A 19,111-nucleotide genomic window follows, 5' to 3' on the forward strand; every position below is an offset into this window, starting at 1 on the left:
TGCACATCAATTAGTTGTGATTTTCAGGTGTTGTTAATGTCATTATTATTTGCCTTGTAACTGCTGTGGAGCTTCTTTTAATTTGTACGTGTTATTGCATTGACTTGATCATGCATATATGGTGGACGCCTAAGCATAGTACGGAACTCTCCCCAAAAAGCTAATATTTGAGGTTAGAGGACCAACCTACTCAAGTGTCCATGGGATTATGCAACCCTACTGTTTTAGTCTTCAGATGAATATACTGTAGACATTTTATTCTGGGCGTTTGAATATTCATGGACTTTACCTTCATGGTCTAGTCAAGTGTATCATTGTCGCTCTGTCCCTTCTTATATTCTTGTTATAACATGAAATTATGTTCACAGGCAAAATCAGGAAAGACCACTGGAGAAAGAGTGAGTAGTGAATCAGTTAAATGTTAAAGTCTTTTGTCGGATGTGCAACTGTGTGGAAAATGAAGGCAGTAGTGATAGAGAGAGAAAAAGATGCTTCCATGCAAGAGTTGTGGTAAAAGTACCACATAAACTGCCTAAGAGTTTGGGCTCAACATAGAGGTTAGAAGAAAATCTAACCATATTCTGATATGAACTATGACTTAGATAGCACATGTTCTCATTTCTTGCTTTTAATTACAGATTTATTTCATTGGACTTCATGGACCTGTCCTGCTTGCCTAATTTGCGAGGTAATGTGTGATTTGCATTGCTAGCGATCTTTTTTCCCTCCCCAGTTACTAATCCTAAATATGTGTCTTATTGAGTTTTATGTATTTGCTTGACTGCCTTGTTATTTTAATTTTTTACTCTGGGCTTCTTAAACATTAAAATGTAGCTTTCTTAAACTTCTATGCATATTGCTTAAGCTCTCAATCAGATGAATGATTTTGCGTCTTTGATCATTGTGCAAAGAGAACTAGATAAGGCATAATGTTTTAAGTTATATATTGCTGGATATGAGATGTACTACATGACAGGGAATCGTGTTTAGTACTACCACCACTCTATGTACTTTGTGATGCTTGAGATCATTGCCTATGTATTAATTTGTCTCTATCTGGAAATTAAGTTGGTTTTATTTAGAATGTGGCAAGTTGATTGAGTCATGAAACAAGTTAGACTTGAACCTGTTACCCTTATCAGTAGGTTGTCTGTGCAATCAGATGGTGAGATTAGCATTGGCTATATATAATTTAAAAATTCTTGGCAGAAGAGGGGAAAAAAGAAGAAGATAATTTTAGGGACATCAACCATTAGAGTCATTAATTATTTCACAACCTTGAAGATATTTCTTAAATTCACCTAAGTGGTTTTTTACTCTTTTTGTAGTTATGTTGCTTGTATCATTAGTTGTGTGAGCTTGGTTGCTGATCAAGCAGTTGCTATCGTCAACTCACGTTTCATTAAAGTTAGTCACAATGTCACATGCTTTCCCCACTTTTTTCCAGGCTTGCCGAAGGACTGGAGATCCAAGTAAGTTCATGTTCTGCAAAAGGTGTAATGATGCTTACCATTGCTATTGTCTCCAACCTCCTCAAAAGGTCATTGCGTATCTCTCATAGATGGGCGTTAATTGATTTTGTAGTATCTCATCATGATTATTCACAATGCAGAACATTAGTTCGGGGCCCTATTTGTGCACAAAACATGCAAGGTGTCACAGTTGTGGATCCAATGTGCCAGGAAATGGATCAAGTGTAAGGTATCATATTAATATCTTTTGGTGATTCTTCATTTTCTAGTCAATGCTACTTCTTTAGATTCAGAGCTAATTATCTGAGAAACGTACTTGCCATTTGCTTTTTGATCTATAGGTGGTTTCTGGGATACACCTGCTGTGATGCATGTGGAAGGTTGTTTATGAAAGGGAACTACTGTCCTGTCTGTTTGAAGGTTTCAATATTTTTTCCATACTGATTTTCTTTCTTGGAATGGGTGATGGGAGATGTTCATTTGATAGATCTTGCCATCAATTAATTTATTTAGTCAAATATTTAGAAAGATACATAATTTTACATATGACTAGCGGTAGAATTCTTTTGGTATAAGAATAATGGCAATAGAATTTCAAACTTAAATGATGGCATTGAAATCTCAGGGACCCATTAGATAGATAACATGCATGTTACTATTGTTACTATTTTATATTTTAGTTTTGATTTCCTTTTTCTTTCGCTTCTATTTTTTATCTGTTTTTACTGGATATTTGGATAGTGAGGTCTGGATGTCAAATAGTTGACTGAACACTCTTGGCACATTTTGTAGGTTTATAGAGATTCAGAATTGACACCAATGGTTTGCTGCGATATTTGCCAGCGCTGGGTACATTGCTATTGTGATGGTATTAGGTTAGTTTCATTGCTTTTACTGTACTTTATGGACTACCATCTAGGATACCAGAATATACATTCTTGTTGACGGTACATTGTGCTTTTAATGTTTTGTTTGGCAGTGAGTGATAACCTATGGCATACATCATTATCTGGAGTTTATTTACGCTGGATGACTCTGTTTCCACCCTGTTGCCCCTTCTTTTATTGATTGAATAGCTGTTGACCTCTTAACAGTCTTTCTTGTTTATATTGCCAGTTTTGTAAGGTACCATCTCTATTGGTCTAGAATTTACCGTATCAGTTTAAATTTATTATTTTTTATGGCATGTTTTGCAGTGATGAAAAATATCACCAATTTCAAGTAGATGGGAATCTGCAGTATAGATGTCCTGCATGTCGTGGTGAATGTTATGAGGTATTTGGAAGGCCCTTAATACTTATATCCCTTTTCATGTTCCGACTTTGATCTCCACGTAAAAGTACATTGCAACGATTATTTTTATTTGTACTTCTCAATACTCATCTCATAAGTCTGTATACTCCAGGTCAAAAATATTAAGGATGCCATTCAAGAGCTCTGGAAGAGAAAGGATGTAGCCGACAGAGATTTAATTGCAAGCTTGAGGGTTCAGGCTGGTTTACCAACTCAAGAAGAAACTTTTTCTATTTCACCATATTCAGATGATGAAAATGGTGGACCTGTAAAGGTAAGGAGTGAATCTGGGCGTTCCCTTAAATTTTTTAAAGACTTTTTGTGATGACTTGCCAGAGAAATTAAGGATAATGGAAGGAAACATTCAATTAATGGAAAAAGTGATGTTGAATATTTGCATAGCTCTGATAATGATATCAAATCGCAGAGAAATGAGGTTGGCAATCTCAATTCTTCACCTGCTGCTGGATGTCCTGTCAGTCAGTCAGGGATATTGAAGGGCAAGTTTATAGAAGAGGTGTCATTTAGTGATAAAGAGCAGAAAACTAGAGGTTTTCAAATTAGGAACACTAAGGCACATGGCGTGGATCGTGTGGAGGAGACTGGAGAAAATGACAAGAGGACTCAAACTGTGCAAGGGAAGAAGTTGATTGTCAATTTGGGGCCACAGAAAGTTAATATGACTAGTTCTCCACAATTCGATGCCATAAGTTGCCAAAAAGATCAAGATATGGTTGCTCCCAGTGGTATGTGGTTTTATCACGATCAATTGGTTCCTTTTCCCCTCTATTTATTTTGGAAAAAATGGAGATTGTAAGATATTATTATGTGAACGCGGGCTATGGTGGATCTCTTATTTAAGATCCCTCGTGAAAAAGCCCCGGTGAAATGTAGTAGACGTACACCAGAGAATAATCTTTAAATCAATTTTCACTTGTTATAATGTGTAGTTATGCCAAGTAGCAATGAACAATGATTCTGCTTTCTGTGTGTTCTTCATGGATGATCATTTGGGTTTCTGTTGCATCCGTTTCCTTTCTATCATGGGATTTTTGGGTTGAAATTGAATGTCACATTTGTCAACTAATATATATGCTTGTGGAAAGAGAAAAGCGGATCTTTTCATCAGTATATCATTGGATGTTACTGTCCATTATTCCGGTGGTTAGCGTTTGGAGACCATCTGACCTGGGTTCATATGAATTGCAGGGAGCAGGGTTGACACTCGTCAATCAAAAGTATTGAAGGTTTTTAGAAGAGAGAGAAATCTCAGAGGTAATATTTCTGGGGAAAGTGAAGCTGTTCCTTTAGAGCAACCTCGCATCTTTCTTGAAAAACGTAGTTCTGAAGGAATAGCTGATCAAGTTGGAAATGGAGCAGCAATGTCGGGAGGTGAGAGGACGTCTTTGGGAAGGCCTCCAGAGGGGAGATTTGGTTCAAATGATGAATCAGATGACAATGAGTATCAGACACCTTCACATTCTTTGCCCAAAGATTCTAAACCCTTGCTGAGGATCAAGTTCAAGAAACCTGGCATTGAAAATCAAAATTTGTCTTATTGGGAGGGGATGAGTGTGATCAAGGGTCAGAGGTCAAAAAGGAAGAGACCTTCACCATTGACGAATAAAGCATCTCTCCATTACGAGGACGTAACGCATTCAAATCAGAACACTCAAATGGATGAAATAATGGATGCGAACTGGATATTGATGAAATTGGGTAAAGATGCAATCGGCAAGAGAGTTGAAGTTCATCAGACATCTGACAATTCTTGGTGAGCGTCTCATATCCTTTCACTGATTCTGCAAATTCGATGTAGGAGGGAATAGCGTATGAATCATATAATTCATCACAGGCCAAACTAGTCCATTGCCACAATTATCCTCCCTAATGTGCTCTTTGAAACTCCACTTTTTAGCTGATAAAATGGTCCCCCCCCCCCCCCAAAAAACAAAAATTTGCATCCAAATTTTATCATTCATAACTTACTCTTTATCTCTTGAATTCAAATCATACTTTTGAACTTCATTGTAATGATGTTAATCGTCTGCTTTTCCACAAAACTGCTGTGTAGCTATAACAGCAAGAAAACTAGAGTAGGGAATCTGATATGGAATCGGTCCCTTCCCTTGTGTCTTTTTTGATTGTTTTAACCAGGAACAAAGGAGCAGTCACTGGCATAATTAAAGGTACTTCAAAGCTTAGTGTTGCCTTGGATGATGGGACAGTGAAGATGTTAGATCTTAACAAGCAAGCGGTCCGATTTGTTCCTCAGAAGCACAAGAGTTCAAAAGCTTGAATGGCTCGGCTTGTCTCTTTACCCTCAAGAGACATTTGTACATTTGGGCAGTATGTAGGTTGTAGTTGATTGGATTGAAAATTAACTATAAGTCCTTTGAATTTCAAAGGTGAAAATAAAGGATACGTTATATATATATATGTGTGTGTATATTTACAAAGAAAATCTTGGGATGTTTCTACCTGAATGCTTATTAACTCTCCTTGATGGACGTGAAGGTCTTGCATAGACTCTAAATTGAGAACACATTAAAAAAAATTAAAACGGTTCAACAAATAAATAATCGTTAGACAATTTATTAGAAGAATAAAGAATCCTAAGCAAGTTATTGCTGATCCTTTTAAAAGTTCGTTCTAAAATCAGTTATTAGCATTGTTTTTTAGGGGAAACTAAATAATTAGCAGTAACAATGCAATTAAATATTATATGTGAACTCGGAAAATCCCTGCAATCCTAGAGTACCAATAGGCGATAGTTTCGAAATACAATTGTTGTGCTAACATGTTCTTTTTCATTAATCAATGCTTTTCACTACCCATAGATATAATGAAAGAAAAAAAGTCTAAAAATTAGTCGGAAAAAATTAAACTGCTTGAGACGTTTGAACATTGAATTAAAGTTATTTATATTGCGAAAATTAAGGACTTTAAATATTACATATTGGTTCATTAGTTATTAACAAAAATGCATATTGTTTTAAACATTCTTAATCGATACAATAATATAGACGTACAGATCATTCTTAAAAAAAAAAAAAGAGGCAAAAACTGATAATTGCTTGGGAAAATCGTAAAAAAATATATTTTGGAAATAGAAAAATTGTAATTGCTTTATCAATTGATAATTTAAAAATAATTCGAATACTTCAGTTAATACACCGTGCAAATTAACTGTGTACTGTTGTTACATTAATAGATTATTTGCCTGCAGTAATATCAAATGTTCAAACATACTTTTTTATGAAGAAAATAAAAATCAGTAAAATTATGATTAAGTTTTATCTCTTATTCCACGCTTGGCCACTAATAAATATTTATAAATTATTTTATCTCAACATATAAAATACTATGAAATTGAAAAAAGTGAGATAAAAATTCAAATATATTAATGTTTAAATCTAATAAGTTATCTTTTAAAACGCAATAAAATATCAAATTCGATTGATTTATTTTTATATTATTATAATTTGTTTTAGATCTTCTCTTTAGATTATCCCTTTATTAATTAAGGTTTTCCCTAAACATTTATCTCAATCCTTTACAAGTTCAAAATCTTTTATTGTTATCTTTGTCCTATATATCGGCCTACTCCTCTCTTTATAAATCAAATCCTCCTCATCACAATTTTCTTCTTCAACTTTCCATTAGGACACTCTTTAAGTTCATCCGATCCTACTCAGATTCCCCCCCCCCCCCCCCAAAAAAAAAAAAAGGTTCTAAAAGGCAATGAATATTCCTTCTCGTGTCAGAGTTAGATATAACTGTGAAGTTCTTTATCCACTAAGCACAATTATCCCTACTGATCCCAATAATTATCCCATTAATCCTCCTAATGATGATGATCAATACATCAACATCACAGCTGCTAAATCAGTATGGAACTGGCAAATGTTGGATCCTACACGAGTTGAAAGCTCAACCCTTGTTAATACATATTCCACAACACATGATTTCTTCAACATCTCAAAAAACTCCATAGATCAAATTGCAAACCTTATTCCTTCTCATTTTGGTATCCCTTCATTCTCCGGCAGATGCATGGCAAGAAAGATCTTGGATTCTGCAAGAAACATGCTTAATAATACCCATAAAGACCAGAAGATCTTGTTCATGGCTGTGCTTATTGAAGTTGTTAAAACTTGGTGTTATCATTCTGATCCTACCACTGGTGATTCTTATCATCAGGCTGCGGAGGCATCTTTGGAAGCCCTGGCGAATCAAAGTCTTATGGCAGTGCCTGCAACTAAATCATTTATTGAGGAATTGGAAACTGTGAAGGTTGAAGAAGAAGAAGAAAAGTTAATAAGTAACTGTGCGATTTGTTTGGAAGATTTCAAAGTTGGATTCTTAGAAGTTACTCGTTTGCCTTGCTCGCATTTATTTCATAAAGCTTGCATTGTTGAATGGCTGCAGAACGATGGTATCTGTCCTTTGTGTCGTTTTCGAATGCCTATTGAATGATAACTGGTTCAAGTTATTTAATTAGATTCTTTTCCTTTCTTTTTTTGGCATGAAATTAAAGTAAACTAGATTTGTTTGTCAATTATTCAATTACATTATACTACCTCCCGGTCCTAAATATAAGAACTAATTAACTAATTACATAGCGTCATGCAATCCATATAATCGACCCCACCTAGTGGAATAAAGCTTCATTATTGTTGTATTTGTAATAAATATGTTATTTTTCCTAAAATATCCTTACTAATCAAGTATATTGGCTATAACTATCATTATTAGAAAGATTGCTTTGAAAAAATATATGAGAGACAAAGTGGATTTGGGTCTTATATTTAGAATTAAATAAAAGTCAAATGAGGTTTTACATTAAGAATTAAAGATAGTATTGGTGATGCAAATTATACAGACTGAATTACCTTTTTTTTCCTAACGCATATTGCATACCATATTGTTTTCCTTGATATGTTTCGTTTGTGTGTATGATATACTGTTAGCTCTTAACTGTATTTGCTATAAATTTTAATTTTATACTGTTAATTCCATGAAAATAAATGAAAAGGATATGAAGCGGATTGAATTATTTTACCTGCTATTTAAAGGTCTGAAAGACAACCATATACATCAAGATACATTCTTATGCTGAAAAGTAAAACAAATATGAAAATTATTCCTCAACTTTCTAAGAAGGCATTGGGTTCCTTGATCTTCTATCATTGTAGACACAGTCAAAATTTAACAAATTTAATTTTAAACTGAACAAGAAAATCTCTCAGGCTCTCTCAGCTGTAAAGTATACATAATCAGAATTTCCTCCCCACTTGTGTATATACAATGTTAGTTAACTTCCCAATCATACTCTGTTACTTGATAATAAACACATAACGCCTGCTGGACAATATATAAGGTTTCATGTCATAAATATATAAAGATATATTTCAAAATTCACTCTCCCTTGTCATCATCATATTTGGACATTGCCTCCTCCAGCTTGATCACTATTCCCACCTGCGGTTACTGCAACCCAGATCAATGAAATTATAATGGAAAGCAGCCCTAGCCACACTAAAAGTATTGTGGGAACCCTTCCTCTCTTGCCCATTAAACCTTTAGCAAAAGGGTACATATGAACCAAAACCCATAAGCTAAAGAACAAGCCTCCCAATAGCCTATTCCACTGTGGTATCACACTGTATATAGTCCTTGCGCATCCTATTACCATAGCTATGATGTTGATGCATATAATGGTTAGTGGCACGATGAAGAGACTTGTCCATTTCACGATGTAAAGATCGGCGTAGATATCTTCGTCTTCATCTGCGGCTGACTTAGATGTTAAAGTGAAGGAAATCTCAATGCCTGCTATGACTTTTAGCAGACCTTGTAACACTGCAGCGAGGTGAGCACTAGAACCACCAATGACCCAGAACTGCTCGTTTCGCCAAAATTCCTCAAGGGCAATGCCTGACCACTTCACTTCAAGAAGGGAGATCAGAACAAGGCAGACGGTGATGGAGAAAAGATACAAAAGGAAGGCTACGTTTAGGCCTGGAACTATGAAGTTGTTGGTGAAGAGGCAGAGTGCAGGGAGAAAGCAGTACACAACCAAGAATATAGAGGTGAAGGGGTATATGCCCACATTGAGATATGCGACTCTTTGCGAGAACTTGAGGCGCTTGCTTCCAAATATGGCGTTGTTTTTTGAGAAGAAGATTTCTACTGAGCCTGTAGCCCATCTTAAAGCTTGATGAAGCCGATCAGTCAGATTGATCGGAGCCGTGCCGCGAAAAGCATCACGCTTTGTAATGCAGTAAATTGACCGCCACCCACGGTTGTGCATCCGGTAGCCAGTCACCACATCCTCTGTCACTGACCCATAAATCCAACCCACCCTGTCCCCCCATTCAGTTTTGTCCTCGTACCTGCGGGTCCATACACAAGAAAAACATCATGGGTATATCAACAAACATTGAACAGATTTTTGGTGGATAGTTTAATGAAGAGTCAAGAAAGAGATTAGTTAGCATAATGCGATACCAGCAAGAGATGACAGCTATGGCTTCAGCAACAGTGGGTGCATCCAAAGGAGGACGTGGCTTGAGTAACGATCCTGGTGGTCTACCATTCTTAACAGATTTGTGATCAGCTAGTGGTCGGCCTTGGAATTCAGTCACAGGTATGCTGTCTGTGAACATAGTAGAATTACCAAACTTCTGGGGAAATCCAAGATCTGAGTCCGAATCAGAGTTCAGAGGCTGCCGATCATCATCCACTCGTGATCGTGCCTGTAGTACATCTCGGTTTACTTTGGTTTTTACTCTCCCAAACACGCCTGTGTGCTCATAGAACCTCGGTGGTTCAAATCCATACAGTGCGTATCTCCGAAACATGCAACCTGTCCCAACATACATTGGACCCTGCAGACCATCTAGTGCCCGCATATTTCCTGTTGATTGTTACAACCAATATCCAGTAAAACACGCATTACGGTAAACAATATTTGTGTGCGTGTGTGTGTAGAGAAAAAGAGAGAGAGGCTGGGGCTTTTACCATCAAAGAAGACTGTATTATTATTTGCATATCGATCAGAGGGATCAACGCCGTCAAACCTCTGAGGAAACTGTATGTAACATATGCGATCACCACCACGATCCATCATGAAGCACATTCCCTCCCTTACAGCTTTACTGTTATAGAAATAATGGTCACAATCCAAGTTAAGAATAAAGGCTCCATTGGACAATATAGCCGAGGCTCGAACCAAGGCATTCATGGCTCCTGCTTTCTTGTTATGATCATATCCTGGTCGTTTTTCTCTAGAAACGTAAGCAAACATGGGGAGTCTGATGTCTACACCTGTGAAGTCCAATTTCTTTTCGTCTGCAGTTCCCATTACTGGATCAAATTCTGGCACCTTACACATTATCTACAAGTAACAAATATGAAGAAGACTTAGGATTAGGAATTTATTTTGAAATTAACCACATGATATGTTAATCTTGGATGTATGAAAACTGAGATACGACAAAATCTATAGCATTAATTTATGCGTAGAATGATGTCTGGCTTGAACATCTCTGACGCTTGTCAGGTACAAACACGTCTTTCTTTTACGTGTTCATGCTCCATATAGATCAAAAGGTGAGTATCTCTTGATTGTGTTCCTTTATAATAAATTCACACTCAAAAAGCAAGATTGTGTGTGTGTCGTATATATCCAGAGTACTTGCAAGATTCCAGCATGGTCACCCTTGGCATGGTCAGCTGTAGAATTGAACCAAGTTCCCGGCCAATGAGTGCCATCAGCCATCCATGTTGCCTTTGTGACATTGATGGGTTGATCTGGTGGCAAATTCCCACCATTTTTCTCTCTGGCTGTTTGTTTTTCCTTTATCTCCTCTTTAGAGTTGTACATTTCGCTTCGTTTGCGAATCACCTCTGGAAGCCCATTGATCCTCACTTTGAATTCATCATACTCCCTCTTGATCCATCTACGATCCTTGACGAAGTCATGCTTTTTCTTGTTCTTCGTAGGATCAGTTTTTAAGCTGAAGTAAGCGTCAGGATTTCTAGGCTCAATTTCGTGTTTCCGACAAAAGGGTACCCAAATCTGTCAGCACATACAAAAACAAAGGGATTAATTCATCGTAGTGGTAAATCATTATTCACCTTAGCCGGTTTCAAATTGAGTAAAGCATTCCCCGTACGTATTTGATTCAATAATTCTTATTGTTTGGCATTGGGAACTGGAAAAATTTATAACGTGTGAATTTGCATGGTCATTGATAGCTAGCTCTTCCGTGTATAATGTATAAAATCCAAGCATGTGGCGTAGCCGTCCAGATTTCGGGTTGCACTTCTCTATTAACATACCTCAGCAAATTTGGCAGCTTCAGCCATGGCTTCAAAGGTGAGTATAGCACCACCATCGTCAGAAATGTAGGCGCTGAGCTTCTCGACTGGATAGTCAGCGGCGAGAATTGAAAGAATGGTGTTGGCGGTGACGAGAGGTGGTTCCTTTTCAGGGTCAGCGGTAGAAACAAAAAGATCGACGCCGGGTAAGTCTGATCGACCAGTCGGGTTCGACGGCGAAGGCTGTTCGAACTTGTCCTTCAGAGCCTCCAGGTCGGTACTTCTGTTTACAGGATTGAGCTTGGGAAGGATATCGAGAAGCCAAGAGAAAGCAAACCAGATCTCGCAGACAATTGAAATTCCCCAAAGCCACATGGCGTCGTAATTCGGGTTCCTGCAACGCCATCCTAGGAAGAAAAATAACAAGATCATACGGATGACAACCAATACCCTGTTTCAATGGAAGAAATCCGAACATTAAACCTGCAATAATATACAATCACCATGCATGAAAAAAAGAACAAATAACAGACCTAAATGTTCAAATCAACTGGACAAGAATCAAAGAATCGAGTATCGAGTATTATCGTAACAAATATTCTACAGAGCTTTGCTATTGCGATTAAACTGAACAGAACTATATGCAGTTCTCTGTATTTGCTAATTCTCCAGTGAAGCCACACAACTAGCCAAAATTATACGTTTCGTAATGAACTAAAATATAAAATAATTGAAATGTTTTTAGTTGATTTACCTGTAAGGGCTCAGAACACCTCCAGGAACACCAACTTTCCGAGTGAGAGGTTTCCATGGTTTGTCCATGAAATCCGACATGCTCATTCCAGTATCTTCCCCGTACTCATCGTCCTGCCAATACGCGTTTCCAATTCCATATGTCCCCTTCGTCTCGAACAACCACCGGTTGTGATCAAAATCCTGAGTCTGACTCCTCGACAGCATCGACTTGTTGTTCACAGAATTCAAGATCGACACTCTTCTATCAAACTTCGCCGCACTCCCTCCGCTGCTGCCTCTGCGGTTCGGCTGAGACTCAGAAGCTAATCGTGAAGAGCCGGCACCATCGGTCTTGGAATCGGAGGTGCCAGGCTGGTTGTCCGGCGTGGGCGGCATCATGACTGTGTAATTGATGTAGTCATTTTGACCGGCGATGTCGCCTGTGACGTCAATGTCATCATCTCGGGAGAGGCTAACGACTCTGCCGCTGGAAGTTCGCCGCGCAAACTTCACACCTTGTGGTGGCCGTGCGTTGGAGGAGGGCGAGGAAGACGTTGGCCTTTGATTTGGATCTGAAGAAGCCATATATAATCTCTAAATGACAAACTTTGACATGATCATTCTGTTGAAGTTAGTGTTATGATGGAGAGATGATGAGTACGAACACTTTCATGCAGGCATTATTGGTGATGATGATGAAAAGAAGGAAAGATTGAAGAACAGTGATGAACTGAATTAGTGGTACGAGAAAGTATTGCATATATTTAGGATATTCTGGATCAGCCATTGTCGCCCCCTTGATTCAATCTTAGCCTCTCTTTAATTTCTTCCCAGTTCGTCCAATTATGAAACTTACGTATCCTACTACAGGCGCACAGGTTTTAGCTTTCAGGGCATCCTAAAATCTTGCATTAAAATGTCAGGCAAAGGGAGTTCCAACTTTGACTTTATTAGAGCTGCCTCATACTTGTGAGCCTAACTCTTATGGGCCTGATCCATATGAGCTTAAGCCCATAAACCTTTACCACTGAAATTTCATCATTCTTTGTACCAAACTTTTTTTTTTTTAAAACAATCATTTTCTCAAGTCTAACACTAATTAATCAAATTTAGGGACGGGCCTCAGAGCCCTGATTTAAGTTTTTTTTTTTTGGTATGATGATAGATATATAAATTTTATAAAAGAACACAAATAACCAACGGCATTGTGTTTAAAAGAAGATACTAGTTCTCATAACGCGCTCTCCAAAGTTCAAACTAAATACAACTCTTGATTTTATATTTGTAAATTTTGATATTAATTATTTTGATTAGTCCGTAAGTTATAATTTTCCTTAAGTGTATTCTTGGGATGAATTTTCTCAGTTTCTCTAATCATTATTTCCCCCTATCTTTAGAAACCGAAGTTCGTAGCCAAAAGAAACCAATTAATTGAAAATATCAACGGGTACAAATAATGTAAAATCATGTTAAAACTTCCAAGATAAAAAAGTCATTCCAATTTACATTATTAATTGAAAATGAATTGTTCGCAAGAAGATTCTTTTGTTGAGCATTATGCACAACTACAAACAATTTTCTAATTTTTTTAGTCTTGGATTCTTTTGTTGAGCACGGAGAGAAGCACAAAACTGCTACAAACATTTTTCTTAGTTTTTTTAGTCTTGGATTAGGGAGAATAAAACTATTATATAAAGATCGAAACACATAATCTTTTTCTCCCAATAACATCGTAAATTAATCATACAATCAATAATATGCAATTGTTGGATGAAGATAATTATATATATATATATATAAACGAAGATTTTCACTATAAGGTTTTTTTCTTTAAAAAAAAAAATCATATCATGCATCCACGGCCAGACCAGTTGCATGGTATCATCTTGACGTTATTAATTAGTTGAATGACTTTGTGACTTTAAGAAACCTTCAATACTTTTCTTGCATGTAGTGATCTCATATTCTCGTGTCAAAGCTTAATAAAGTAAACTTTACGTAACTTTTTTTGTTTTGTTCATGTATTGATGCAAATATCAAAATACTGTACAAGAAAATTTAAAAAAAAAAAAATTCCCTACAACATGATTTTCGCATAATAACTCTAACACCTATTTTTCTACTTCTTTACATCAAAGTTATTTCCTTTTCACACATATTACACAAATATATATACTTTCCTCCCATTTAGATCCTTTGGAAGTGTCAAAATAGTAATATTTACATACCAAAAAAAAATGTACATTAAATTAATTTACATCATGACTGTGAAATCGTCGTCTAAGCCATCAAGTTCTCCTTTAAGCTTATGTTGCTGTATGATCAAAACGGAGACTGTGATTGAAAAATCTGGACCTGAAAGAACATCTCCGATGGGTCCCAATTCTGGACATTGTTGCCAATCGTTCATCCCTTTCGTTAATATGGAGTTCACTCCTCCTTCTCTCCCCACTATCACCAGAGAGTACCTTCCCTCAAACGATTTCAGCACCGAGAACGTCTCCGCCGAGTTCGCCAGGTGTTTCTCCATGTACGCGATTCGGCCTCCGACGATGTGTTTCTCGTAGAACTGTGCAAAACACTCGTCGTCTAATGCCATTTCCTGTTCTTGCTCCGATAGGTTCACGCCCAGTGGGCCGGAGAATTTGTTTGCCTCCGCCGTCGTGTCTACTAGAAGTCTTATGACTGTGAGTTTCACGCCGGAATGCCGCGCAACTCGGCCGGCGTAGGCGATCGCTTCTCGGTCGTCTTTGCCGCCGACGAAGATGACTGCCACGTTGATTGAAACGCTGGTTCTTTGTATCTTCTCGATGGATCCTAGACCTCTGTCCACTAGAATCCCCACCGAGCAAGGCGCACTTTTCAGAACCTGCTCCAATTATTGCCATCATACTTCATATATTTTGAGCACTATTTCAGAAGTTGGCAAATTTTGGGCTACACACTTGGCTTCTTTTAATGTTCTTCCTAATCAATGTCCTACCCTCTTAAATATTTTTTTTCATTAGATTTTATATAGAGAATGAGTGAACATATAGGGTACTGTTTTAATTTTTTTTATGATTTTAAAAAATTGATAGAATTGTGTAGTTTTAATTTATTTTCTTCAAAAACTGCAAAAAAAAATTCAAAATTGCACCCACAACATATACCATAATGTCACTTATTTGATAATGAATTTAGTTAGAAAGTTGAGACATCAAGGAAAAAATATTAAGGAGGCACATATATGCTAAAACCCACAAACTTTGGGATGACGTTACCTTTCGATTGACGTGCCTGAAGCCAGGATTACCTCCATCAAGCGTTCCATCCTCACGATGTCTCCTATGAAATGGCAATACGATGAGGGCAATGTTGAGTTCATCAGCTAAAGAGCAAATATCACGTGCCATGTTAATGAACGTCGACACCGCCATGGATCTCCTAATAGTAATCCCATCACCATCCTCGTCAACATATTCTTCAAACGAGCTCGTCACTTTCTCTCTGTTAGCCGCAATAGCCCTGTCGTTTAGAGCCACAGTCTTATTATCTCCTCCTCCTTCGGCCTTCTCTGCGGCGGCTGCTAGCTCGTCGGTGAGTTCCACCAAGTCGGTGACACAAACGAACATTCCTGGGTCTGTCGTTCCTCTGGAAATCTCCATGAAGTTGATGCATGCAGGGACGTTTTGTGGTCCGTGAACACAGAGCAGTATTCTGAGTTCACTTGATGGTTCCAGCAACTGGAGGGCCATGCGATGCGTTGGAGCTCTTTTTCTAGCTCGCTTGATAATGTGTGCTACGACTGATGGGGAATGAAGAACTGTGAAAAAGATTGCAATTATCATCTCTATTCCAGTTGTAGTATTTCCCCCACATTTCATCTGCTCACACAAGCACAAGCTGTGTTATATGCGATAGCTAATTAAATCATAAATCTAATTGGTTAATACTACACATAAGACTAGCCGTGATTAGCATCCAAACTCATTCCCAAAAAGATCAAATCTAGACAATTCAAATCAAATGAGTTTTGGTGTTCCTATCACTCTTATGAGCATTCAAACTCATCCCCAAGTTACTATAACTTCATGATAAATATTATTATCTCTTGTTTTATATAAGATCTACTTATAAACAATTACACAATCCAAGAAAGTTAGTTGAAATAATTAGCAATGGCTTGATTTTCTAAAGTTATATATATTGATCTACTGTTTAGTTCGTGTGTCTGTTATTTCATTTGAATGATGAAATTGTTAGTCTTGATATGTATTAAAAAAGAGAGAATTTTTCAGAATAGACCTTATCACTTTTGAAGAACTACTGGGTTGAACTCATTATCATATAATCCAGAAATCTAGGCAACCAAACACGCGTGAAGAAAAGAAAAAGCATCATAAGAACATGAGAAATTCAAAACCTACGTACCACTTTAATGGCTAAGTATATGTGAAAATGGCCCTTTGTGGTGAGAAGCAAGCCAATGGCAACAGAATCAGGCCAATTAAAACCCAACATGGCTCCTGAAATAACAGTTCCAGCAACTTTACTTGCCATTCCTATGGCCACCAACATCAACAACCTTATCCATGTCGCCAACCTCCAAGCCTCAAACTTCCTTAAATCAGCCTCATAACCCATCCACAAGAAAAATATAGGAAAGAAAATCGAAGTTAACATGTAATTTATCTTCGTGATGACCCACTTCGATAACCTACCTTCACGTGGTAAGCAAATCCCAGCCATGAACGCACTCAGAATCGGACTGTAATCATACAGAGTTGAAGATGCACAGATTAACACCATAAATGCCACAGAAAGCACCAAGTGTGCACCTTTCATGGGTTTTCCTTCTGGGTTTTCATTATTCACCCATCTCATCATTATTGGAGAAACTATGGCTGTGAACAACATTTGCCCTAGAACTGCACATCCCATAACAATGGACAGTTTAATGCGAGCTTTTCCTCTGTCGTTCATCCTGTAAGCCTCCTTCTCGCAGAACACCGGCAACGGCATCGCAATGTAGCCGATGGAGAGGAGCAGAGAGCAGAGGAAGTCGGAGTGCATGCCGGCGGCAATCACGAGCTTACCGATGTCGGACTTGCTGATTTTGAGGCTTGTGATGAGACGTGTCAACACCGGCGACGCCGTGCTGGCGAGGAGAGTGGAGAGACAGAGTGTGAAGTAGAGTTTGTGTTTGCCGGAGAAGAAATCGAATAATGGCGTGGTGAAGCAGCCGACAATGAAGGTGGAGAGGATTCCGGCGTAGGCGATTTGAGCATCCCGAGATGGCTGTTTGAAGATCGCATAAGGATCCATTTCTATTCCCAGAGCAAACATGTAAAACATCATCACAAAATCGATTATGAATCCGAACGTCTTGTTGAATTCTTCGTATATATCTCGTAGGAATCCGATGTTGCCCACAATCATACCAACCTGCGTGTGTGTGTATGCATATAAATAATCAATATGCAGTATTCAGAAAGATGAAACTGAGAATGAAAACCTAGTATGGATCACCATGCATATATAAGATACAAAGAATCTGCAGAGATGTATATAAATATGTGTTTGTGTGTGTAGAGGGAAACTTACGAGGATGTCAGAAATAATGCGAGGCATTGAATAAGGCTTGAGAAGATAATGAACACCATTGCAGAGAATGACCATGGCCAAGAATATAATGAAGTTTTTGGCTACAGAAAACATGAGAGAGCCAAGCCTTTCGGCACACGGGTTTGAGGATATTGTTGAGACAAAGAAAAGATGACCATTATGAGAGGAACTATTAGACATTATCTTTGGCCCTTTCCTTCCTTCCCTCCTTCCTTCCTTCCTTCCCTCCTTCCTTCCTTCCTTCCCTCCCTCCTTTCTTCTGAGTTGTGTTCTTATCAATTACTTGTTAGATTCTCAATAACCAAAAAGACTCAGAAAGTTCGTTCTGATCTTCTTTTTTTAATTAATTGACCAAAATGATTGTGAATAAGCGAGTGGTGGTGATTGATTGCTCAGTTTCAGGAGACAATGAAGGAGTACTCTGAGGGAAATAAGCGCCGTAAGGTGGTAATTAATTTGCAAACTAAAGGTTGGAGGGCAAATAAACGCGTAAACTGTGATGTGATGTATCTTGAGATCAATATTTTTTTAAAAAATTAAACGTCTATGTGTGTACCTAATACTTGAGTTTTAATATAAAAGTTAGATAAATAATTTACTAATATTAAAAAATTAGTTAAGTTAATTATTTAATAAATAAATAAAAAGTAATTTCAATGTATATAATTGATATTTAGAAAAGATAACATTTATATTAAGAACTAATTTAGAATGTGCTTAATCATTTGAAGGTAAAATGAATAAATATTATTGAAGAGAAAGTATATTTAAGTATCATATTTAAAATAAAATTAAAATCTTTAACTAGCTCTTATATCATTTGTATACAATAGAGCACACTAGTTAAAAGAAATTAATCTGGACGTCTGACAGAATCCGATGATATATGCCTTTAGCTAATATCATCGGGAAAATATGTCAGCATGACTTTCAGCATCCAGCTTTTCTTTTCGTTAAATACTCTGTTCGATCTTAAGTACAAAGGTTAGATAAGTAATTTACTGATATAAAAAATTAGCTAAATTAATTATTTCACGTGTTCATTTCTCTAAAATAGATCTTCTTAGTCATTACTTCATTAATGAAAAGATTCTTTTACATTCTTTCATATATATACAATCGATTCAAGGTCACAATCGATAGGGATCATTTGAAAATAGATTTATAAATCTGAAATATATTGATTTGAGATTTTATATGTAATACTAAAGTAAATACACCAACCAATTCTTGTATTCAAGATAAGAGTGTATTATATATATTGTTTAAAACTTACGAATTGATGTATCTAAACCATGATCACATATTCACTTGTCTAAAGTGGGTTCTGTACTGTTGTACGAAAATTGTTATGATTTGCATTGTTCCTGTGAAGATTTCATTGCTTTACACACACACACACACACATTTATTTGTTTATTTCACAGTGATAAAAATTATCATTTGTCCTTTTTTTGCTTGAGAGTTGAGGGTTAAGAAAAAGTGGGACAAATTGGGGAAAATAAAGCTACTCGTAAGATTTAAAAAAAAAAAAAAACCCTTACGATATCATATTTAAGCATAGTAGATGTTAAAAGAAAATCATGTTTAAAAAAATTACATGTCATTTGGAGAAACACATTGTTATTATGCTTTTCAATATTTATAATTCTATATTATTCGCAATTCTCATTGTT

General features: G+C 37.0%; 3 protein-coding genes and 1 pseudogene across 3 annotated transcripts; 2 read left to right on the forward strand and 2 right to left on the reverse strand.

The window, feature by feature from the left end:
• The first annotated feature begins 488 nt into the window (after positions 1 to 488).
• Positions 489 to 5,229, forward strand: LOC114755167 (uncharacterized; annotated as a pseudogene).
• Positions 5,230 to 6,509: 1,280 nt separating this feature from the next.
• On the forward strand, positions 6,510 to 7,244 carry LOC114755165 (E3 ubiquitin-protein ligase DZIP3-like). The gene has a single exon (XM_028944043.1). The coding sequence runs from the start codon at positions 6,510 to 6,512 to the stop codon at positions 7,242 to 7,244; it is 735 nt and encodes a 244-aa protein (XP_028799876.1).
• A 961-nt stretch (positions 7,245 to 8,205) lies between these two features.
• Positions 8,206 to 12,413, reverse strand: LOC114755164 (cellulose synthase-like protein D1). The gene is made up of 6 exons (XM_028944041.1): positions 11,848 to 12,413; positions 11,115 to 11,544; positions 10,468 to 10,851; positions 9,792 to 10,167; positions 9,279 to 9,687; positions 8,206 to 9,163 (listed from the first exon to the last, which is right to left on the reverse strand). Exons 1-6 carry the CDS (start codon positions 12,411 to 12,413, stop codon positions 8,206 to 8,208), a joined length of 3,123 nt encoding a protein of 1,040 aa, XP_028799874.1.
• Positions 12,414 to 14,082: 1,669 nt separating this feature from the next.
• LOC114755166 (cation/H(+) antiporter 28-like) lies at positions 14,083 to 17,615 on the reverse strand. Its single transcript, XM_028944044.1, has 4 exons — positions 17,415 to 17,615; positions 16,242 to 17,255; positions 15,092 to 15,694; positions 14,083 to 14,697 (listed from the first exon to the last, which is right to left on the reverse strand). The coding sequence occupies exons 1-4, from the start codon at positions 17,613 to 17,615 to the stop codon at positions 14,083 to 14,085; spliced, it is 2,433 nt and encodes an 810-aa protein (XP_028799877.1).
• Between the last annotated feature and the right edge of the window lie 1,496 nt (positions 17,616 to 19,111).

Source organism: Neltuma alba, unplaced genomic scaffold (genome assembly GCF_004799145.2).
Source record: "Neltuma alba isolate B1F8T4 unplaced genomic scaffold, ASM479914v2 tig00010232_pilon, whole genome shotgun sequence".
NCBI lineage: Eukaryota > Viridiplantae > Streptophyta > Magnoliopsida > Fabales > Fabaceae > Neltuma > Neltuma alba.